At 41.1% G+C, this 25,717-nt stretch overlaps 1 protein-coding gene across 1 annotated transcript in view; it reads right to left on the reverse strand.

Moving 5' to 3' along the window:
* The window catches only part of PATJ (PATJ crumbs cell polarity complex component), a 196,727-nt gene extending 181,481 nt beyond the window's left edge, over positions 1 to 15,246 (reverse strand). Inside the window, exons 1-7 of the mRNA XM_060773627.2 lie at positions 14,928 to 15,246; positions 8,399 to 8,453; positions 8,146 to 8,312; positions 5,784 to 5,978; positions 4,861 to 5,000; positions 3,429 to 3,630; positions 366 to 494 (exon numbers count right to left, since the gene is read on the reverse strand). Of these exons, the coding sequence (XP_060629610.2) occupies positions 366 to 494; positions 3,429 to 3,630; positions 4,861 to 5,000; positions 5,784 to 5,978; positions 8,146 to 8,312; positions 8,399 to 8,420 (855 nt within the window). The 5' untranslated portion in view covers positions 8,421 to 8,453; positions 14,928 to 15,246. The remainder of the gene's footprint in view (positions 1 to 365; positions 495 to 3,428; positions 3,631 to 4,860; positions 5,001 to 5,783; positions 5,979 to 8,145; positions 8,313 to 8,398; positions 8,454 to 14,927) is intronic.
* Positions 15,247 to 25,717: the final 10,471 nt, after the last annotated feature.

Below are 25,717 nucleotides of genomic sequence, written 5' to 3' on the forward strand. Positions count from 1 at the left end.
ATTAGTGGTTTCACTCATCTACAACTAGGGGAAAATATCTCTGGGAATTTTTAGGTCCTCTAAGAGATACTATAGTATAATTCCCCTGGAAATTACCAAACGGTTGCATTGAAGGACCTAGAAAATTCTTAAAGTGGATACCTCTTTAGGGGTCTCTAGATTATGCAAGGGTACTCTATGGAAACAGGAACTGGAAGTCAGGTAATGTAATGGCATTCAGTCGTATCTCTGATATTAGTTAAGCCGGGAACATATCCCATGAAGATATGGGGGTCTTATTGTACTTTAAGTTTGTCTTAGAATTGCCAGCAAATCAATTTTATATATATATATAAAAACAAATTAACATAGTGTAATCACATTACCTTATCTGCTAGTCCTCCAGGAACAATAGTTCTTACCACTACGCCAATCGATTTTCCTCCTACAATTCCAAAACCTAATCCTGATCCATCATTAATGAGCTCGACATCCTCAATGTGGCCCCAACTGATCTGAAAAAGGGGAAACAAGCATATGTTTATTATGACACATTTGCCAGTAGTCAATTTACACACAACACGTAGAGTTTATGGTCCACATACACAAAAAGCAGGCATTTTATCACAATGAATCCATTCTAAAACTCCTTCTTGGTGGCAAGATCATCTGGAATAAGTAGGTCTGCAAAAAAGTGCATGACTTATGGCAGAAATTGTAATGTAATACAGAATACAACAACTAGAAAGCATAGAGTAGTGGGCCATATTTAGTGTGCACACCATATTTGCACGCTGTTGAACTAGGACAGGTATTACTATGTCAGGAACATAGAAAGGTGCCATATATGGTTTACATTGGGAGTTTTATTTGGAGCTCAATGGAAAGACTTGGTGATTTCAAATGTAAAAGGACCAATATAAATTTGAGCTTCATCAGACTTTAACAAACATATTTATTTAAATAAATAAAACAGCAATCAATGACACAAATTCCAACAATGTGATTTAGCAGAGTGTTCTCCGGGCCGTGAGAACTACTTAAACATGAAGAAAGCTTTAGAAACCCTACTGAGCACCTGTGTTTGCATGAGATCAATCTTTCTAGTGCAAATTCTTTAGTGGGAAAAAGCAATTACCATTTTAATCTTTAAAATCCTCACAGTAATAGAAATTAATTGTGCACTAAAAAGTATTAGCAGTTTTTAAAATGTATTTCATGATATATTTAGATATTTATTTCATCAAAACAAAATGCACAATACTAGACCACTATAAAGCTTTATTTCAAAACTATCAATAATTAGGAGTTTTATTTAAAAAATAACAAACCAGTACCAATAGAGATAGATGACTCTATATTATGTGGAACTCTTGCAATGCAAAGAAAATGAGATGACGGATACAAATCCCCATCAATCATATGAAACAGAGCTACAGTTGCCACCTGAGGTGGTGTGTTGGCTTGTTCTCCAGACTGTATGTAGTTTCCATAGGGTCCTGCATATAATTCAGCCATCTGGTCCATCAGCATATCCAAATGCCAGATAAAAGGCAGGTTCGTCTGAATGAGAGATGGATATCCTCTCTGGTCTGTTAGGGAATGGGTGCACTTACCGCCTTCACTTCCTCCACTCATGTAGCTGCAAAAGGACCTTTTTGTAACAGATTCCATCTGTTTCTGTTGATATAATATTACTTATGTTGTATCACAACTTTGGGTAGTTTTGGAAAGGCAGTAGATCTAGCCTAGATAGGAAGATGTGATGTGGCTAGTATGCCTGTGATCACCAGTCCAAGGAGAAGCAATTTGTTCAATCTGAGATGATTCCTATACAATACACAGGTCATTGGAGAAACCACATGTACTTTACACCCATGTGGACTCCACTTCCTGTTAACCCAATGTTCTCCAAATAGAACAGCTGGACTGTGCTGGATTGTCAGATGCCTGAATCTGACATCTCATTCTATGCCAAACCTCTATACCTATAACCATAAAAGTTGGGATCTTTTGCACTCCAACAAGGTGCTGATGTACTTTCTTTCCCTGCACTTGGTTCACTATTTATCACTGCAAGGAGTATCATCAACTTAAAATAGGGAAGCACTTTAATATATGATAGTGTTGGAAAAGGTACTTAATAGGCAATATAGGTAAAATGTATTTCATGATATTTAGATATTTATTTCATCAAAACAAAATGCACAATACTAGACCACTATAAAGCTTTATTTCAAAACTATCAATAATTAGGGGTTTTATTTAAAAAATAACAAACCAGTACCAATAGAGATACATGACTCTATATTTATCTAGCTTTATTTATTTATTTTTAATAATGAGGAGTTAAGGTTTAATTATGGAACAAAGCAGTAAGATAGGTGTAAAATAAAGCCAAAGTGTCCATGTACCCTCTGCCAGTTATTTGGTTTATTTTACCATGCCAGATCACCAAGGAACATGGAAAAACATGTGATATGTTCATGGTTCATAAGGCTATTCATCAAGTAGGAAACTTACAGGGGGAAAACCCAATTTGAAATGATTCCAGAAAGCTCATTAATAAATAACCAAGCATTAGAACAGTATAAAAGAACTCAGGTTTGTAACTGTGAGATACACAAGTCACTCATTCCCATGTACAAATTTGGAAAGTTTTCTGTAACGAGATTTGGTTTCAAGGAGGAATGGTAACCAAGAAAATAGTTGAACTAATTGGACGATACTAGTCATGAAGTGAAATCAAATCATGAAACAACAATCTTCCAAGAGTCTTTCACAGAAGGGCTTACAAAAAGGTCCATATTTTCTATTCTGGAACATAAATCTTTCCCAGCATTTGTCTTGACTGGGCCATGATACTTAACATCAAGCTTCTAACCTTTATTTCATTTTAAGGGGAGCTGGCTAAAGGGTCTTAAAGTATATTTTCATTTAAACAAATGCAATATTCATGTGAATTTGTGTGACGATTAAGAATATTCTCAAGCAATGATTGAGAGTTTATATTTATTATCATGTTTATTGTGATTATCAATCGATTTATGAATAAAAGATGGACATAGCACAAAATGATTATAGTTTAGTACTGGCAATTAGCATCTCATTAGCGCATACTTGCATATTTACAAGTAGATTATATAATGCTACAGATGGTTTAAGAGCGTGAAAATATTCCACGCTGCTGTTTAATGCTACAGAATTAAATACGGTCAATTGATTTATTGTGTCTATTTCAGGCACTTCACATGATCACCACACATGATGCTGTTCCTGACACGCAAACAAAATATTGTGATTCATGTTTATATCTGGAAATGTCTTTCTACCGCATATTCAGTATGATTTACTTAGCTATGTATGTGGTATGGAGTTAAATTATTCAGTAAAAGTTTTAAAACATGTAAAACCTTTGTAACCATTAATAAAATTGTAATCCAACTTACCATCGGAGGTAAATTAGCACTGCTTAAGGTGCTTAAGGCTGAGGTCTCACCGCTTCTCTGGGCTGGCTCTCTGGCCACAACCAAATGTAAGGAACCCATGGCTTGTTGGAGCAATGTAATTGCTTGCTGATGAGAAATATTCTGATCCAATGGGGTATGATTAATGGCCAATATTTGGTCTTTTTCCTTTAGCCTTTGATCCCTTCCATAAAACACAGAAGAAAATTTAAAAGTGCTGTAGCTATAACATAATATTTTTCCAAAACAAAGTGGGTGGGTGGGAGGCAGTAGGAGTTGGCTACTACAACAGTGGGTTTGAGTGTCAAGCAGTATCCTTCGCTTACATTTCAACTTCACTATTTGCTCCCTATACGGGCCATATGAAACAAACTAAAAACAGATATACCAGGAGCCTATGTGGTTGATAACAGAGTAACAGATCTTCATGTGGGACACTGTTACAACCCACTTACTAGATGTGCTGTTGTGCTGCAACACACATGCATGTGGCATTCCATTGTTGGAGAAAGTGCACAGAATAGAGAAGTGTTTAGCTATGTTTACACAGCCAGACACAGATGAAGGACATCCTCCACCAAGATCCACTGGCGTATTCTGGAGGTCTCACCCAGTTATGTCATCAGTCTGCATCTGGCTACAGCCAGATACTTCTCAGATCCCTCCTGGTCAACTCTTTACTAGCTAGAATGGCCATTGAAGGGCAGGAGAATTATAGCAAAATTGAGCAAAGACTTGGATGGTTCCTGATGGTAGAAGAGGATATAAACTTTTGTGATGATAAAGGGACATATACAGCATGTCTTTCACAGGATGGAAGCCACTGTTTGATTTCAAAAGTTAAGACAGATGAAGCCTGGTTAGTACTTGAGTAGGGGAAACAGCCACGTAACACTAGAGGCCTTCAGACAGAGTTAAAGAGAGCTGCTGCCCATCAGAGTGGACAATACTAAGTTGGATGGATCTATGAATTAACTCATAAGGGTCATTTCCAATGTACTTAACAGAGTACTTCTCCGCTTATGTATTATTAAAAATAACATCTTACAGTGCTGTTGGATTAGTCAGTTTGTGGGGTTATTTGCATGTTCAGATCCAATAAAAATGTTAAGGTAGGCAATGATATAGAGCTGAACCTCTGAAGGTTGCCTTCCATTAGGAACCTGCTCTCTTCTTGTATCATACTGCTGTGTTGGGGAAGGTTACATAATGTGTGGAAGGTTGGAGTAAATGACACTGACATAAACTAAAGGAGACTCAGCAAAATGATTTCTGCTTTGATTTATCTCTGTGGTTCAAAGATTCGGTGTCTGGAAATTCTGAAAATATCCATGAACAATAAGAAAGGAATCTCATGCTTCACTTGACTGGTGATATTATTATGAAACTTGATCAAACAAGACAAAAATCTCACCTGGCTGCTATACTTCCTGGTTGAACTTCCTTGACAAAGACACCAGATTCTCCAACACTTTGATTTTTAAGAGCAATCACACTAAATCCAAGGCCTCCACTGAATGGTTTCTCGATATCTATATATTCTATTTGCCTGCCCTAATAAGTAGGAAAAATAATATTAAACCCATGTTAAAATCTGTTTTTATGATAAAATCAAAAAGTACAATCAATCTTGATAAAAGTAAATAATTTATATTTCAAAATAACGAAATAAAGATCTTCAAATGCCACAGATTTTTAGAGCTACTTTCACTCTTTGCTCATGTCATGACTATGTGCAGTGTATTGATTTCACTTCATTCAGAAAGGAATCTGAAGACAACAAAAGTCAGACATGCAGCACAAGGTGCTGTTTTTTCTCAAGGTAAAAACAACACAGAGGTGTTACAACCTATCAACTGTCCAGAGCAGAAAGATAAATTCAGAGGAATGACATTCAAACTGATTCACTGGTCTTTAAGGAATCCCGCCATCCTGCCCCTTCACCTACCATATTCTGACCGTAATAGAAGCTTTACATGACAAGGTTCCTCCTCAAAGAGAGTGGACTACGGATGCCTTTGTTCCTTAAGCAATTGGAACATCCCATGCTATCAGACACCCCAGTAAATCTATGCCAAAATCATTATAACCAGAAGTTCAATGTAATACAAGTCCTGTTCAGGTTTTTCTAAATTGCATCCTTGAAGGAACTGCACATTCTTCTACTTTTCCATGTTAGATAGGAAGAGCTAAAGACAGATTACAACTGCACTGAGTTGAATCTCTTATCTGAAGAGAGGTTATAGTTACAGGATACTGTTGCTCCACTCTTTCTGACATGTCACACAGTGAGAACAAAATTATATGTTTAACACGCTGATCGTGTTGAGTCTTTACCTTTGCCATTCCTTGAATTATCAAATGAAAATCATCCATTCCAAGTTTTGGAATCCCAGGAGCCAACAGATTATTATTGTTGGAAGTCACATAGCGGTTCCCATTAGCAAGAGACTGGCGGTCTGCGTCAAACACCAGCAAACCTCTTCTGGTGAAATCAAAATCCACTGAATGATTGGGAGGCAAATAAGTCAACTGCGGATAGCAAGGGGAGACAATCACACAAAGCTGTGTAACTGTGCAAGAAATGGCAGTAGCAAAAACAACTCTTCAATGTAGATAGATGTTTTAGCAAAAATAAATGACAGCAGCTTGTGCTACATGGTTGAACATTGGCATTACTTATCTAACATACAACATAAATCAATTGGCAATGGAACAAGTAACAACACTGATGGTTTATTATTTATCACAGGGACAGGCAAATGTAAGAACTCTGTAAACAAATACTTATTCTTTACAAGATATTGAAATTAACAAGTTACTGCAACATGTTTCTTTTGGAAAAACAGCAATATCACAAAATTATATCTGCAATGTATCAAATTTGGGTTATTTTGTTTACTGAGTATAAATACAACAGTTTGTGGTTATATTCAGACTCACTTTGCAGGGTATTCTATGACAAGTAATAGAAACAGCTTACCTTTAAAACACTGTAATGAGTTTTGGAACTTTTCAATTTTAGTTCTTGACATAGAATATGCTTTACCTTCTTTTATATGTTTCTTTTGCAGCCCTTTATTCACACACATTTCATTTTGTCCTCTTTGTTTTCCTACGGCAGGGGTCCCCAAACTAAGGCAGGGGCCAAATATGGACCTCGAAGGTCATTTACCCGGCCCTCACAAAGAGTCGACCTAAGTCTAAAATGACTTGAAAGCACACAACAACAACAAACCAATCTCATCAGCCAAAAGCAGGTCCACACTTCCCATTGAAATACTAATATGTTTATATTTGTTAAAATTGTTCTTTGTTTTAATTATTGTATTGTTTTTAAGCATTTTTTTGCACTAAAATAAGATATGTGCAGTATGCATAGGAATCCATTCATTTTATTTTTCAAATTATAATCCAACTCTCCAACAGTTTGAGGGACGGTGACCTGGCCCTCTGTTTAATAAGTTTGTGGACCCCTATCCTATGGCATGTCAGCTTTACACTTACAAAAGAGTATTTTACCCATTTCTCTAACCTATGGCATGCAATTCAACAAAATCAGGTATTATATGGATTAGACTGCATCAGGAAGAGATACACATTTTAATAATTGTGCGATGAGAAACTGCAAGGTACACATTGCAAATCAAAATACTTGGAGTTAAAAAAAAAATGTTCGTTTTTTCACCATATTTCTTTCAGGCCATATTAAGTATGGCAAATGATCTTTTTTTTAAAAAAGGAAGAAAATCGTAAGTGATACGCAGTGAGCTCCATAGGTCATTTGAGACTTCAACCTAATCTCCAAAGCATTGTTTATTTATTTATTCATTAATTTATTTAGACTGCACATTTTCCCCCAAAATAGACTATTTCCAGTGTTCTAACCTGTACACTGGACTGGAGATGATACCATAAGGTTGCTTTCTTACAGAAAGCGGAGCTGTCATTTTGTCTTAATGGGCCATATCAAAAGTAGTCATTTACTTGTGGATCACAGCTGTCATTAACATAACCTAATGTGTTAAATCAATGTCACTAACACGGCCTAAAGTATACAGATGATCTTGGTCTAGAGCAGGGGTCCTCAAACTAAGGCCCGGGGGCCGGATGCGGCCCTCCAAGGTCATTTACCCGGCCCTCGTTCAGGATCAACCTAAGTCTGAAATGACTTGCAAGCACACAATAACAACAATCATATCTCATCAGCCAAACGTAGGCCCACGCTTCCCATTGAAATACTAATAATTTTATTTTTGTTGAAATTGTTCTTCATTTTAATTATTGTATTGTTTTAAAGTGTTTTTGCACTACAAATAAGATATGTGCAGTGTGCATAGGAATTCATTCATGTTTTTTTCAATTATAATCAGGCCCTCCAACAGTTTGAAGGATGTGACCTGTCCCTCTGTTTAAAAAGTTTGAGGACCCCTGGTCTAGAGAATCCAAAAACAGCAATTAATTTGAAAATGTTCACCTTTGCCTTTTATGGTTGGTATTATATAACCTCAATTGCAACAAATATAATAGTAATGCAGGAAGTAATATGATCAATAATTGCTATTGTTATCATGAGAATGACAGAAGATGGAAACTCACACAAGGCCAAAATGTCTTAAGGTGCAATAGTGCCAGCAATTTGTACTTCAACAGTTTGCCCCTCAAACAAACACTTAATACTTCTCATTTTGCAACTTACCTGTTCCTTCAGCTGCTTGATTGATTGCTGAAGAGTCAGCATGTGATTGAATAAGGGATTCTTGAGTGTATTATACAGAAAAGCCAGATTTTCACTGTGTGAAGTGTCTCCTCTCTCATGAAGTTTCATTAGCAGACGCTCCAGGATCTGCAGCACCTGCTGCTTATCTGTTGGATCCCCAAAACATCACAGATGAAAAAGCTGCTTAATACTACTTGATTTAGATAATGTGATTGTTTTTAAGGGCACCTACCTGCAACGGGATTTTCTGGCATAATGGCTTATTGTGCTGCTGATGTCAAAAGAATCTGGGTTTTAAAGGAAAAGTATGAATTAGGTCTGTTTCAACATTCTCCTTTGTAGAACAGAATTGGGAAACATGAATACATATGCACTCTTTCTAGATCTACAGATGCTACATAAAACCCCATATTTCACAGGCAAACACAATGTGATTGTGAAAGATAGGATATAGAACTATCGTATTTCACTGAGTAATTGTTGCCAAGTTTAATAGTCACAACCCACTTTCTGGCTTTCCAAATAGGTATTTTTTGCTTTCTTTGAGTAATAGTCACACCCTTGATTCCTCACTCCTAAGTATCCACTTCATTTGCTCCCTGCCTTCCACTTGCCCACTTTTGGACTCAGTCAAGTGAAGCACTGTTGCTGGAAAAGGGTGCATTTTTTTTCATCGCACAATAGTTACACTCCCCTTTTCCAGCCCCCCAAAAGGGATTAAAAGAGTGAAGACATGACTATTCAATGATAAAATATGGTACTGTGGTCTACAGAGTTTTCCCCATACTTACCAGGAGTGTGATTATTTTAAATGGCCAAGAATGATTTCAGCTCAATTAATAACACTGCATGAAAGAAACACCTCTCTGGGAATTTCAAGGTCCTTCATGGTCAGATGAAAGCTTACCACAGAATCGTACTGGAGTAGAGATTCCTAGAGATATTCTCCTTAGAAATCTCTAGATCCTTCCTCCAGAACTTAACCACAGAGTCACACTGAAGGATTTAGAACAGTGGTTCCATTCTTCTTCTTCTTTTTTTGCCTACCGCCACCTTTTCAAAACAAAAAAATTACCCAGCACCCCACTGGAACCGTCATTAAGTGAACCAACAGAAAGATGCAGAGACAAATGTGCATTGTTTTATGTATCTATATTTCTAGCTATGTCCTACAATATAGTAAAGAAATTTGTTGTATTTTTTTGTTATTCTAATAGCATCCACTACATTTATTTATTTATTTATTTATTTGCCTTATTTATATCCTTCCTTTCTCTACCCTGGGGAGGGACTCAAGGCAGCTTACAAATGGCACCTACACAGTGCCTCAAAACATACAAAATTCACCTAAAAATGTTTTGTGCAAATGACGGCAAAAGGCAAACAAACCAAAATACTAATGGAACTAATAAACAGGGTTTTGTTCTTTGTTCTGCATTAGATATTTGATATTAAACTGCCAAAAATCAAATTAATTTATCAAGTAGCAGCATTACATGCACATATTCCTGCTGACGCATGCTGGACTTCCTGATAATGCTGTTCATTCTCACCTTTCAACACTTACATGTTAAAATCTATCAGTGGACTTGACCTTTGATAGGTGATAACTGGCACTATTTTGGAAAATAATCACTTTATTGTGTAACATGAGCTATATTGCACAATGTAGGGAACATGAGAGAAGCTTCCCCCAAGGATGGTAAAACAGCAAACATCCAGGCGTTTCCTGGGCAACGTCCTTGCAGATGGCCAATTCTCTCACACCAGAAGTGACTTGCAGTTTCTCAAGTCGCTCCTGACATACACACACAAAAGGAAACATTTACAAATGGGTTTTCGAAATTCTCTTATCTCCATTCTTTGTGCTTCCATTGCCCCCTTATTTTTATTCAATGCCACCAATTATGCCCTGGGCTACTACTGCCCCCTTGGAGGCTTCCAGTGACCCCAGGGGGAAATATCACCCACTTTGGAAAACACTGATCTAGAGATCCCTAGTGGGATCGTTTTAATCAAATCAGTCCATAATCAAATCTGCAAAAGTCAAACCCGCAAATGTAAAAGGTTGACTGTACTATGCCCCACAGTAACAACAATCACTTTATGAGAACAACATGTACATTAAGAGGTTGTACTTTGTCCTTCCAGCCAACCTTGGAAAAAAAGTCTTCTTCATCCTCTAAATAAATGTGTTAGGATTGCACTATGGGAGTTTAGGTCCCACCAAGTTCAGTGGGATTTACTCAAGTAAGTCTGTTTAGAATTGCAGCCCTAATTATTATTAAGTTGTGGAGATCAAACTTTAGCAAGCTCCACTAATTAGTAGAATGGTCCTTTGCGCTCAAAATCACTCCAATCCAACATACACTTAATTGGAAGCAAACGCTACAGAATGAGAGTCTACTTTCTTTAGATCCTTGCAGAATCTTTTAGTTACAGAAGTAGGCCACGGCACCATTCATAACTAACGTACGTTCAATTTATTTTAATGGTATTCACAGAATGTCCCTGAACATATTTGTTCAGAAGTTTCATCAGAGCTAGTCTATGAGGTCATACATTTTTTCACTAGAAGAGAACCACTTGAGACATCACCCAACCCTTCTAAATCCAAGTATGATGATATGTTTCATCGGATTGTAATGTATTACTGAAGCATACCCACAAAATGTATTACTGGAGCATACCACTCACTCAATTGCATTTGGTGGGAATACGAGAGTGGGCTGCTCTGGAATTTTATTTTCACTGTTTTTAACCTAAATCCACACAATACTATTTAATTGGATTTCTTTTTTAATTTTTTATATTCACTGTTTTAAACTGTGACCAAACTGTGTGGTTGTTAGCTACCTTGAGTCCTCACAGAGGCGGGATGTAAATAAATAAAATAGGTGAGCATCTAAGCACAAACACACACTCACACACACCAGCCTCCAGTAAGCTACAGAGGGGGAAAAAGATAAGGAAGTAGCAGTTGTGATAAGTCAGGGGTAAGGGCTGGGAAATACTACCAAAGTGCTGGCCGACTGAGAATAACAACAATGATGTTGGTTGGCTGAGAATAACAACAATGATGCCAATTGTGATGCTAAATGTTATGTTGCTGAGTGCCTTCAAGTGGTTTCTCACTTATAGGTAAAGGTAAAGGTAGTCCCCTGACATTAAGTCCAGTCATGTCTGACTCTGGGGTACTGGTGCTCATCTCCATTTCTAAGCCGAAGAGCCAGCATTGTCCATAGACACCTCCAAGGTCATGTGGCCGGCATGACTGCATGGAGCACCGTTACCTTCCCGCCGGAGCGGTACCTATTGATCTACTCACATTTGCATGTTTTCGAACTGCTAGGTTGGCAGAAGCTAGGGCTACAGCGGAAGCTCACGCCGCTCCCCGGAATTGAACCTGCGACCTTTCGATCAACAAGCTCAGCAGCTCAGTGCTTTAACCCACTGCGCCACCGGGGGCTCCTTCCTTCTCACTTATGGTAACCCTAAAACAAGTCTATCACAGGGGGGTCTTCTACACAGCCCTATATCTCAGAATATCAAGGCAGAAAATCCCACATTATCTGAGTGTGGACTCAGATAACCCAGTTCAATGCAAATATCGCCGGATTTTCTGCCTTGATATTCTGAGATATAGGGCTATGTGGAAGGGACCAGGATTTCTTGCCAAAATTAGTTCAAAAAAAAGGCTGAGGCAAAGAGAGCACGACTTTCTGAAGGGCAGGCAGGGGGCTTCTATGGTTGAGCAGAGACTCAGACCCTGGTCTGTTATATCATGCTGGCCCTCAACAAAGTGGGGGCTTGGGGGGGGGGCTTGAGGGGCTTCAGCACCCCCCCCCCGAAATTCTCATGGTAGCCCGCGAGAAGGCCTTACTGGTACATTATTTAAATTGTTATGTTTATTCATACCATGATCTGATCACCATGCTCAATATATCCCATATGCATGGGGCTATTGGGGTAACGATACAAAAAGTTTGCTAGAGTAGACCCTCTTTCACTCAGACTCACCCCTCCCCCCCCCCCCCGTCCGAATCAAACTCAGCCCCCACCGAATCAAAATCTTGGCTACGGGCCTGACATGAACAATATAGAATGTCTCATTCACAGATCTATATTGCAGAGTCCTCTCTTAAATGCATGTTTGTGGCTGATTCTACCAATATTGAAGAACCTGAAATGCTAATCATGTAGCAGTAGAGTTTGATAGGTATTGCATGTTATCTGAAATCCCTGAAAACACCCGGCACTTCCTCTGCCTCCCTCTACCTAGGGTCCTTCTGCACAGCCATATAACCCAAGGCCCTTCAACACAGCCCTATATCCCAGAATATCAAGGCAGGAAATCCCACATTATCTGAGTGTGGACTCAGATAACCCAGTTCAACACAGATATTGTGGGATTTTCTGCCTTGATATTCTGGGATATAGGGCTATGAGGAAGGACCTCCAGACTATCAAGGCAGAAAATCCCACAATATCTGCTTTGAACTGGGTTATCTGAGTCCACACTGCTATATATTCCAATTCAATGCAGAAAATTTGGGATTTTATTCAGCTGTGGGGAAGGGGCCCAGAGCACTGTGGGTCTTGACCCAAGTAGGGTCCCCTTAGATCAATGCTGGGGTCACAAAACATTTGGCTACAGTGAAAGGTTTCTGAAGGCTACCCATTAACCCAAATCTGTCAACAACAAAGGCGCAATGTTACAGTGGAGTCTTCAGCTGTATTCCACAAAAAGAAACTCTGCCTGGCAAATGTTGGTTTAATATATTGTCAAAGGCTTCCATGGCTGGAATCACTGGGTTGTTGTAGGTTTTTCAGGCTGTATGGCCATGTTCTACTTTATTTATTTATTTATTTATTTATTTACAACATTTATATGCCGCCCTTCTCACCCCAAAGGGGACTCAGAGCAGCTTACAATATATTATATTTTTAGCATCAGTATTATATATTACTATATTGTACTATACCATGATATTGTAATATTACATGCAATATAAAATATATAATTATAATGTATTATTAGTAGTAGAATTCATAGTATTATATTGTATTACATTATATACGGCTCTCCATACAGTCATGTCGGCCACATGACCTTGCAGGTGTCTACGGATAACGCCGGCTCTTCGGCTTAGAAATGGAGATGAGCACCACACCCGAGTCAGAATCAACTGGACTTAATGTCAGGGGAAAACCTTTACCTTTACTACAATATATTATATTATTGGAAGCATTCTCTCCTGACGTTTCGCCTGCATCTTTGGCAATGGTTCTCACCCTTCCTAATGCCGCGACCCCTTAAAACAGTTCTTCATGTTGTGGTGACCCCCAATCATAACATTATTTTAGTTGCTACTTCATAATTGTAATTCAGCTACTGTTATGAATTGTAAAGTAAATATCTGATATGTAGGATGTACTGTATTGTCATTCATGGACCAAATTTACCACAAAACTCGATATGCCCAAATTTGAATACTGGTGGGGTTGGACAGGGGCTTATTTTGTCATTTGGGAGTTGTAGTTGCTGGGATTTATAGTTCATGTACAATCAAAGAATATTCTGAACTCCACCAATGATGGAATTGAACCAAACCAGGGACACAGAACTCCCATGACCAACAGAAAATACTGGAAGGGTTTGGTGGACTCTGACCTTGAGTTTGGGAGTTGTAGTTCACTTACATCCACAGAGCACTAGTGGATTCCAACAATGATGGATCTGGACCAAACTTGGCATGAATCCTCAATATGCCCCAATGTAAACACTGGTGGAGTCTGGGGGAAATAGATCTTGACATTTGTGAGTTGTAGTTGCTGGGATTTATAGCTCACCTACCATCAAATCGCATTCTAAACCCCACCAATGATAGAATTGGGCCAAACTTCCCACAAAGAATCCCCATGACCAAGAGAAAAAATACTGTGTTTTCTGACTGTCTTCGGTGACCCCTCTGATATCCCCTCGCGACCCCTCCCCCAGGGGTCCCAACCCCAAGTTTGAGAAACACTGATTTACTGACAATAAATGCTGGTTTATTGTCAGTAAATCATGTTTTTATTATGTGTTTTTAATGTTTTATGCTTCATGTTTAAATGCCCTGCTATCTTATGGTAAATTTGTCCTATTTTATGAATAGTCATATGCTTTTTGGTTTATGTATGCAAGGCATTGAGTGTTGCTATTGTTTTTTGTAAACCCCCCCCCCCCCCAGGGGTGAGAAAAGAGGTAAATAAATACTGTAGATAAATAAATGTTTGATTTTTATACCTATAGACCAGGGGAATACATCCAAATGTATCAGGCAGCAAAGGGTCAGGAGTGGGCCAAGTTCTAAGCAGCAGCTCTGGTCTAAAGTTCCCAGGCGGCGGCTTCACAAACAAGCTGCTCCCTTTGGCCAGATTTGCAAAACCAGCCCTGGCTGAAGCCGTCCAGTTGGTGGCTGGAAAGTTGCAGTCCAAACGAGGATTGCGGTCTGGGTAGTTTTGCTACGCGTGGGAGGATCTCGGGGCTAAAAAAAGCAAAGCCGCAAACTCCGAAGGCCAGCGAGCTTGGACGCCCCTGCCAAGAGTTTGGCAAAGCAAAAGTGGGGCGGCATTCCACGCAACGTAAACGCGCCAGGAAGCAGAGGGAGGGCGTCGTGTCAGTGCCCAAGATCAGCTGGAGAAGGCTGCCTGCCCAGGGTGCCCCTTTTGCCCCCTCCATGGCCCCACTCGAGGGCTCAAGACCCCTTTTTCCTTACCTGATCCCCGGGAAGGGGAGGGAGAGAGCAAGCGAGGGTCTCTTCCTCGTTTGCCTTTGCCTCCTCCCAGGTCTTGGCTGGCTCTCACCTGGGCGGAAGCCGGAGTCTGGAGTTGAGCCGCACCTCACCTGCCACACAGGAAGCCGACGCAAAGGGGAGTCGCTCCGGAGCGAAAGGAAGCCGAGCCCAGGACTCGGGGAAGGGAGCTTTGGGAGGAGAGGCGCTCCCGTGGAAGCCAAGGACTCCTGCGAGGAAAACACTTCCTTGTCGAACAAGGAGAAGCTTAGAAAGACTTGCCAGGCAGCAGCAGGCAGAGGCAGGCAGGACTCTGATTTGTGTGTGTGTGCCTTCAAGTCGGGTGCCCACTTAGAGCCACTCCATTTCTCAGGCTGGGTCTACACGCCCTATGTCCCAGGATCTGATCTCAGAGTATCTGCTTAGAACTGGATTATATAATAATCTGGGATCAGATCTTGGGATATAAGCAGTGTAGATCCAGCCTCAGAGGTGACTTGACCAGTTCTTTCCTCTGAAATACAAGCTACAATGTTCGTTGGTCTCCCATCCAAGGGCTAACCAGGGCTTACCTTCCAAGAGAAGAGGAGATCCAGTGCCCTTGTGGGGGCAAATGGCAACCAGACCAAAATTGAAAGAGAAAATAGAGTGAAAAGGAAGGAAGGGTGAATCCAAAGAGAGAAACCAGAGTCTACATGTGGACAAGTCTACAGGGATCACCAAATGCATTCAGGAATCAAGGAACATGAAAAGCTCTGCGGTCTGGAGAACAAGCCCTATGAGGAGCGGCTTAAGGAGCTGGGCATGATTAGCCTGAAGAAGAGAAGGCTGAGAGGAGATATGATAGCCATCCATGTATAAATATGTGAGAGGAAGCCACAGGGAGGAGGGAGCAAGCTCGTTTTCTTCTGCCATGGAGACTAGGACGCAGAACAATGGCTTCAAACTACAAGAAAGAAGATTCCATCTGAACATGAGGAAGAACTTCCTGACTGTGAGAGCTGTTCAGCAGTGGAACTCTCTGCCCCGGAGTGTGGTGGAGGCTCCTTCTTTGGAAGCTTTTAAACAGAGGCTGGATGGCCATCTGTCAGGGGTGATTTGAATGAAATATTCCTGTTTCTTGGTAGGGGGTTGGACTGGATGGCCCATGAGGTCTCTTCCAACTCTTTGATTCTATTATTCTATTACTACTTCAACCAGAGAAGTCAGCCATAGTAGAGCACCTGATGAACCAACCTGGACACAGCATATTATTTGAGAACATAGAAATGCTGGACCACTCTAACAACCACCATGTCAGGCTACACAGAGAAGCCACTGAAATCCATAAGCATGTGGATAATTTCAACAGAAAGAAGAAACCATGAAAATGAACAAAATCTGCCTGCCAGTATTTAAAAACTCTAAAATTACAACAGCAAAACAACAGAGAGGAAACAATCAGGGACAGCTAATCACCGCTCAACAAAAGATTCCCTCAGGCACTAACAAGCCACACCAAAAAACTGCCAGGCCATCAAATGCTAATCAGGGTGGTCAGTTGAACATTCACACCTAGCTCCAACAGACAAGAGTCCTTTGTCCCACCCTGGTTATTCCACAGATATATAAACCCAATTTTCCTAGTTCCAACAGACCTCACTACCTCTAAGGATGCTTGCCATATATGCAGGCGAAACGTCAGGAGAGAATGCCTCTAGAGCATGGCCATATAACCCGAAAAAACCTACAACAACACAGAGTCGCCTTTTTCCCCAAGAACTGGTCAAGTCACCTCTGAGGCTGGATCTACACTTCTTATATCCCAGGATCTGATCCCAGATTATCATATAATCTAATCCAAAGGAGATACTCTGGAATCAAAACCTGGGCTATAGGGCAGTGTAGATCCAGCCTGAGAAATGAAGTCACTCTAAATGGGCAGCCGACTTGAAGGCACAGTCACAAATCAGAGTCCTCAGGAAGAGAAGCTGGTTGGTTTAGTCGCTTTGTTTGTGAAATCAGCAATGGGCTAAACGAAACTTGAAGATGTTCACAAATTATGAGTCAGTGTGAAATCGTTGGGCATCTATTTTTAAAATTATTTATTATCTATTTGTTTTATTTCAGCCCTGCCTTTCTCCCAACCTAGCATGCAAAGCAGTTATAGCACTATTCCTATGAAGAAGGAAAGGGAAGGGGGGGGGGGGATAAAAGGAATGTGGCAGCATTCCACACAGCTATATAAAATCCACATTGAACTGGATTATATGGCAGTGTAGACTCAGATAATAAAGTTCAAAGCAGATATTGTGGATTAACTGCCTTGAATTCTGGGTTATATGGCTGTATGGAAGGGCCCCGGGGCCCCATCTATACAGCTGTATAAAATCCACACTATCTGCTTTGAACTGAACTATATGGCAGTGTAGACTAAGGGCCCTTCCACACAGCCATATAACCCAGAATATCAAGGCAGAAAATCTCACAATATCTGCTTTGAACTGAGGGCCCTTCCACACAGCCCTATATTCCAGAATATCAAGGCAGGAAACCCCACACTATCTGAGTGTGGACTCAGATAAGCCAGTTCAAAGCAGTAATTGTGAATTTTTTGCCTGGATATTCTGGGATATCTGAGTCCACACTGTGGGATTTTATTCAACTGTGTGGAAGGGGCCTAAAATAATCCAGTTAAAATCAGATAATGTAGATTTTCTGCTTTGATAACTTTGATTATCTGGCACTGTAGAAGGGGCCTGAGGCTGGATCTACACTGCCCTATATCCCAGGATCTGGTCCCAGATTATCTGCTTTGAACTGGATTATATGAGTCTACACTTACAGATAGTCTGGGATAAGAAGATAATCTGGAATCAGATCCTGGAATATAGGGCAGTGTAGATCCAGCCTCCGTCCCCTTGTACACTGCCATGTGATCCAAATTATCAAAGTAGATAATCCACATCATCTGCTTTAAACTGGACTAAATGAGTCTACACTGCCATATAATGAAGTTCAAAGCAAATAATCTGTATTTTATATGGCAGTGTAGAAGAGACCTGGCTGGGTTTTTAATTTTAGGATGAGCTTATGTAAATGTGGCATGGAGGGGGGAGGGTGTGAAGAAACCATCACTAGATCCCACTAAATGTGACAACTTTCGGCCGGTTTCCCATCTCCCCTTTTTGGGCAAAGTCCTGGAAAGCGTGGTGGCCTCACAACTCCAGGTATTCTTGAGAGACACGGATTATCTGGACTCGGCACAGTCTGGTTTCAGACCGGGACATGGAACTGAGACAGTCTTGGTCGCCTTAGTGGATGATCTGCGCCAGGAGCTCGACAGGGGGAGTGTGTCCCTGTTGGTGCTTCTGGACCTCTCAGCGGCCTTCGATACCGTCGACCACGGTATCCTTCTGGGGCGCCTTGCGGAAATGGGTCTCGGAGGCACTGTTCTGCAGTGGCTCCGGTCATTTCTGGAGGGTCGTTCCCAGAAGGTGTTATTGGGGGACACCTGTTCATCCCCACAACCATTGTCTTGTGGGGTTCCTCAGGGTTCTATTTTGTCTCCCATGCTGTTTAACATCTACATGAAGCCGCTGGGTGAGATCATCCGGAGTTTCGGGGTACGGTGTCACCTGTACGCAGATGATGTCTAACTCTGTCACTCCTTTCCACCTGCTACTAAGGAGGCTGTCGAGGTCCTGAACCGGTGCCTGGCTGCTGTGACGGTCTGGATGAGGGCGAACAAATTGAAGTTGAATCCAGACAAGACAGAGGTACTCCTGGTCAGTCGCAAGGCCGAACAGGGTATAGGGTTACAGCCTGTGTTGGATGGGGTCGCACTCCCTCTGAAGACACAGGTTCGCAGCTTGGGTGTGACCCTGGATTCGTCGCTGAGCCTGGAGCCCCAGGTCTCAGCGGTGACCAGGGGAGCATTTGCACAGCTCAGGCTCGTGCGCCAGCTGCGCCCGTACCTTGGGAAGTCTGACTTGGCCACGGTAGTCCACGCTCTTGTCACATCCCGCCTAGACTACTGCAATGCTCTCTACGTGGGGCTGCCCCTGAAGATGGCCTGGAAGCTGCAATTAGTCCAACGCGCGGCAGCCATAATTCTAACAGGAGTGGAGCGCAGGGAGCACACAACCACCCTGTTGCACCAGCTCCACTGGCTGCCGATTTGCTACCGGACCCAATTCAAGGTGTTGGTACTGGCCTATAAAGCCCTAAACAGTTCCGGCCCAAGATACCTATCTGACCGCATCTCGGCCTATGAACCCACCCGGACTTTGAGATCTTGTGGGGAGGCCCTGCTCTCGATCCCGCCAGCCTCTCAAGCACGGTTGGCGGGGACGAGAGATAGGGCCTTCTTGGTGGTGGCTCCTCGGCTGTGGAACGCCCCTCCTGTAGACGTTAGGCTGGCACCATCTCTCATGACATTCCGTAGAAAGTTGAAGACCTGGATGTTTGTGCAGGCGTTTGAGTAATTCAGTGCAATTTGGTAATTTGAACATAGGAACGGAACAATGGACGACGAATTTGGATCACGCTTGGATGATGAGGCGATCGGGGATGGGATTTGGGATAACTATGTATTGATGATTGCTTATTAGTTATTAATGGAAATGTGTAATTTAACTGTCATTGTATATTAATTATTGCTGTTTTATTGTCTTTGCTGTTTGGAAACCGCTGTGAGTCGCCCTCGGGCTTGAGATACAGCGGTATACAAGAATAGTAAATAAATAAATAAATAAATAAATAAACCAATTTCTTCAGATGTAGAATTGTTTTTGCTTTGTTTTTTTTTTTTTGTTTTATGGGGGGGGGTTGTTTTTTTTTTTTAATAAACAGCAGTGTTGCAAAAGAGATTTTCAACTCCAGGAATCCTTCACTCATTATGAAACATTGCAGAATTTGGAAGGGTTTGGGGAAGGGGCTCTGTTTATTATAGTCTCAGAGGAATTTTGCCACTCTCTGGCCACTTCTACACAGCAATGTAAAATCCAGATTATCTGCTTTGAATTTGATTATATGACAATGTAGACTCATATAATTCAGTTCAAAGCAGATAATGTGTATTATTTGCTTTGATAATCTGGATTCTATGGCAGTGTAGAAGAGACCTTAGTCATATTATTATACAAATCTTCTTGTTTGTCTATCTTTAAGTTGCCTGTTGATGGATTCTATGGGTTTTCATAGGCAATGAATACCTGGAGGTAGTTTTGCCAGTTATTGTTAGGGAAAACTACCCTAAAATGTAGCAGAGCATCCAAAAACCAAACAGGATACTTAAAGCTGAGCATCAGCTCACAGATAGCAAAGTATGAAGTGCCGTGTGATGTGACTGTAAAAAATTTAGAGCCTAGGCAGGCAAAGATGCAGAGTCCAATCTTAAAAATCACAAAAAGTTCATTTCCAATATTAGATATAACTGCATTTCTCAATAGTTAAGAGCTGGGTCTGAGCTACTCTAACACCCATCTCTTCTAAGGTTTCAAGAGAGGGAAAAAACACCAATCACTGCATCTCTCTTGACACACAAGCAGAAAGAGAGCTCAAAGCACACAACACATAGTCAGATGTAAGATAAAGAAGTCAGATTGTAAAAAGTTTGCAGTACAAAAGTATCAGTTTTAAACCACCAATTGGAATGAGAACAGAAACAGAGAAGAGAAAAGAAATAGTCCCAACTGTCATATAGGATGCATGGGGGAAGGGAAACCCTTAGACTATTCTAAACTAACTAAATACTCCTCATTGAGGACTCGAGACTTGGGCAGTGTGGGGTTGAATTCCAACAGTTATTTCCTCTGAAATCGAGCCTGCGGCATGTAGTTTTCCATCCAAGTACTTGCCAGGCCTGACTTGCATAGTTTCTGGTGCCTTTGTGATACTTAGGCCCTTTTAAGAACCTTTCCAAGCCTTGTTTTACTATATCATAAATCACAATAGCAAAAAAAAAAAAAAAATCCCATAAGCAATATTTCCTCTTAGAATGGTACAATGAAAGTAGAATCGTCTGGCAATTTATATGAGTATCTCGTTCTCTCTGTAATTTGCTGTGTGTGTAAAACTGCAGGATTTTGTTCCTTTCTATTTGGTGTACTTATTTCATCACATATGCAAATATGTCATTGAGAGGCCTTGAGAAGCATGTGGAATGTTATTACAAAGTGGAATTAGTTGGCTCTAGCAATGCAAAAGAGCATGGCATTACATAGGGTACAGATAAAAACAGAATCCATAAAGTTTAAAGAACAAATACTTATCAGAATGGGTGAAAACCAGTTCCATCCAATAATGGATGACAGCACAAAATGAATAATTTATGTAAAATACCTAAAGGGTAGCCTTTTCCCCCATAGCACATAAATAACTCCCAATATTTTCAGAACACAGTCTGACCATATACAATAGTACAGATGTCAACTCATATTGAGTTCAATGAAATTTATCTTCGGGATAAGTGTACAGCATCCAGCAACCAAAAATCCACAATGGAAGCTTTATCTGACTTCTTCCTTTGGGGTACATTTTTCTAAACTGTGGAAACTTTTTAATCTGGTATGGCATGTTAGGAGATTTCAGTGCAATTCGCTGGTTTCAGATTGTTACCATTTTAAGACTGCAATTCATTTTACACTTACCTGGGAGTGAGACCCCTTCTACAGGTGGCACTCCCAGATAGGACTAAAATCTGTGGCAAAGCAGGTTTAAAAAACCCACTTTGGTATGGTTTTCAATCCCCACTCTGCCCAAAAAACCCAGGCTTTATGGAAGGTGGGGGTAGGGGGAGATGGTGACTACATGCCATCCCGAAGCCCACCAATTTACCCCTAAAAACTACCTGGCCGCCATAACTCCATGAAAACCTTGGTTCCGAATGAATTCATTTTCACTGGAAGTGTCATTTGGATGTCACCAGTAAAAACTGAGACAGATCCTGGGATATGGAGCTGTCTGAATGGGCCCAGGATCTGATCCCAGATTATCTGCTTTAAACTGGATTATATGAGCTTGCACTGTCAGATAAACTGGAAAAAGAAGATAATCTGGGATCAGATCTTAAGATAGCAGGGAATGTGGAAGCGGCCAGAGACAGTTTCATAAAAATATATTGTTCTTCTAATAATACACAAGACAAACTTTTCCTTGTTCACGTTAGCTGTACACTGATTGTCCCTATGATGTAATATATGTCATCTTCAATATGCCTTTTCCTGAGACCTAATTAATTAATGTTTTGCCTTTTCTTGTATACTTGGGTATAGCATCCTGGTTGTGGAATACAGCGGTCCCTTGCTAACTTCACGGTTCGCTTATCACGGACTCGCTGTTTCGCGGTTTTTAAAATTTTAAGTAGCTAGGGAACACTGAGTGAAAGGGGGGGGGCACCTCATCGCCACCTGGGCGTCTTGCCAAAGTTTCTTCTTCCCTCCAGGGGCAAGGAGGGAAGAAGAGCTGCCCCCTCGGCCTCTTTATCTTCCTCCTCCTCGTCACCACCTGGGCCTCTAGCTGCTGCTTAGGCCCCATGATTGAGGAGGCAGCGGAGGCGTTTTGGGGCCCAAGTGGAGGCAAGAGGCCCAGGTGGCAACGAGGAGGAGGAAGAGGAAGATAAAGAGGGTGAGGAGGGAAGAAGAGCCGCCCCCTCGCCCTGTTTACCTTCCTCTTAGTAGGGAGGCTCTCTTAGGACCTAAACTATACTGTTTTCAGTACTAGATTCGCTGTTTTCCTAAAAGCTTTTCATGTTTTTGGATTTTTAAATTAATATTCTTGCTACTACATTTATCTCCATTTGTAAAATTGCCCTTTTTATTGTGTTAGATGGTGAGATTTTACTACTTTTTAAAGTTTTTGTGGAGAATTCCAGAGATGGGGGATGGGTGGGTTTCTCTCTGAAGAATGGGAAAGGTTGAAATTCCCTGCCCTTGCAAGCCAGAAATTGCTATAAATACAAAAAGAAGTCAGATTTTGACAGATTGTAGCCATTCCACATATAATAGTAAACATATTTTATTGGTAGTACCCAGACTCAATAAACAAGAATGCTGATGGTTGTGATGTTGCAACCAATCACAAAGAGAGACTGATTAAAAATGAAAGGGTCAGAGAATGATGTGGGGCATGTGGTTTATATTTAGCAAGTACTAGTGTTTTTGGATTTTGACTAAAAGGCATAATTTCTAAGTTGTTGTCAGTAGATGGAAGTATTCACTCAGCTGTTTTTCAAATTGGGGCTTTTCAAGATGAGAGGTTTGGGCACAAGGAACATTTTCAAATGCTGGCATTTCACAATAAGGAATCTTATGAGACTCAGTAGAGTGGACAGGACTCCCCCAAGGAGTTTTGCAGCCTGGAACAGAGCAGCAAATGCTGCTTAAATCTCCACCAAATCAAAGTGCATCATACCTAAGGCCAGGCTAGTTATTTTTGTGAGCACAGCAGAAAATCCTACCAGCACATTGTTCTCCCCAGCAGTAAAACAATAACTATTTATTGTCTTTTTTATGTCACTCAAAATTGTTATCCTGAGTGAGTGGCTTAAATATATCTATTGATACAATCGCTTATGCTGAGAGCAGAGATATTATCAGCTGTTGAGTAAATTCTGTGTTCAAAGAGAGCTTTCCAAACTGTGTGTCATGACCCCTTAGTGCCGTGTTTCTCAGCCTGGGGATCGGGACCCCTGGGGTGGGGGTCACCAGGGGGTTTCAAAGGGGTCACCAAGGACCATCAGAAAACATATATTTCTGATGGTCTTAGGAACCCCTGTGGCAGAGAAGGCTGAAGATCTCTCTGCCTGTTCTGATGAATTGCCTTCCTTTTAGGCCAGGGAAAAGCTCAGGAAGTAGGCCCGTGTTTTGGCAGTGATTCTGTGAGATGGTGCAGGGAGGCAGCCATCTTAGAGTAGTCATTTCCTAGAGGAGGCAGAGCTTGGGAGCAGCCTAGAGAGAAATGTGGAGAGCCTTGGTGATTGGTTGGGAGAAAGTGGGCGGAGCTTAGTTAGAGTGCAGAAAAAAAATTCCCTGAAAGCGTGCGTTTTAAAATCTGACAGTTTAGTTAGGTTCTGGTGTTTGAAGAAGTCAGTCAGGTTTTGGGTTTGGAAGAAGACAATTAGGAGAAAGTGAGTTAGGAGAAGACAAGTTAGAGAAGCCAAAGTGGTTAGTTAGAGAAGACAGATTACTATTAGGAAGAATAGCTGGTAGAGAATAGACAGATCCAAGGGAAAGGACTGTCTGGAGCAGGGGTCCACAAACTTTTTAAACAGAGGGCCAGGTCATAGTCCCTCAAACTGTTGGAGGGCCGGATTATAATTTGAAAAAAAAAAACCAAGAAAATATGAATGAATTCCTATGCACACTGCACATATCTTATACACAATACAATAATTAAAATGAAAAACACTGTTAACAAATATAAACTTAATTAGTTTTTCAATGGGAAGTGTGGGCCTGCTTTTGGCTGATGAGATATGATTGTTGTTGTTGTTGTGTGCTTTCAAGTCATTTCAGACTTAGGTTGACTCTGAGCGAGGGCCAGGTAAATGACCTTGGAGGGCCGTATCCGGCCCCTGGGCCTTAGTTTGAGGACCCCTGGTCTGGAGCATTAGGAATTCTAGTCAGAGGGAAGTCTGCTAGTTTCCTAAGGGAGTGAAGAGTTGTTTTTGGAACGAAGCATTGAACTGTTTTTTTTAAGTAACCATAAGCTTCATCTCATTATTGCAACCATTACGCTAAAGTGCCTGTATTTTTGAAATCCACACAAATAAACAACTTTGTTCTTTGTTAATCAACAACTGTCTCAAGAGTGCCTCTGTGTGAAGAAGTTCCATAGCAGTTAGGGAAACAGAGTTTCCAGATTGGTGGCATTTTTAGAAGAATCTCATTGTTATTTATCTCAGAGTTCAGAGCCCTGAGTGCGAATTCAGCACATTCCAGCCTAATTAAACCTCTGGTCAAACAAGAACTGAACATTCCTTTTAAGTGTGGTGGTAGCCAGTTTCCTCAGTAAAATTTCCTCAGAATACAGTGTATTTGGTGGCAAAGTCTCTGCAGCCTCCAAACACTTACGTCGGTTTTAAATAATAATCTAATACATTTGGTGACCAGCATTGGGATTGTTAGAATAAACAATTTTGTACATTTGTTTGGCAAGCGGGAGGATTGAATAAAGGCCCCCTGCCAGAAGATCATTTTGACTTTGACGAATCCTCTCTGAATTAATCTATCTTTAATTTAATTAAACGACTAATCCTTTACACCTCTCCTCTTCCTTTTTGGAAACAGATGGTGAATCCTCCCATCAAAAGCCCTCCTCCACTCCTCCCCTCAGCCAAGGGGAGGGCTGTTTCTGAGACTCCAAGGTGGGAGGGAAGAGCAGTTGTGCTCGGCTCATGGCAGCGTGGTACGTATGTGTGGGCAAGGGAGAGCATGCGAGGCTGGAGGGAGGCTCATGCCAGCTAGTCCCTTCAAGGCCTAGGGCTCCTGTGTGGAAAGTTTGGCCCAATTCTATGATTGGTGAGGTTCAGAATGCTCTTTGTTTATAGGCAAACTATAAATCCAACTAACTTCAACTCCCAAATGTCAAGATCTATTTCTCTCAAACTCCACCAGTATTCACATTTGGGCATATTGAATATCCATGCTAAGTTTGGTCCAGATCCATCATTGTTTGAGTCCACAGCGCACTCTGGATGTAGGTGAACTATAACTCCAAAACTCAAGGTCAATGCCCACCAAACCCTTCCAGTATTTTCTGCTGGTCATGGGAATTCTGTGAGCCAAATTTGG

The sequence above is a fragment of the Anolis sagrei genome, chromosome 4, assembly GCF_037176765.1.
Source record: "Anolis sagrei isolate rAnoSag1 chromosome 4, rAnoSag1.mat, whole genome shotgun sequence".
NCBI classification, from domain to species: Eukaryota; Metazoa; Chordata; class Lepidosauria; order Squamata; family Dactyloidae; genus Anolis; species Anolis sagrei.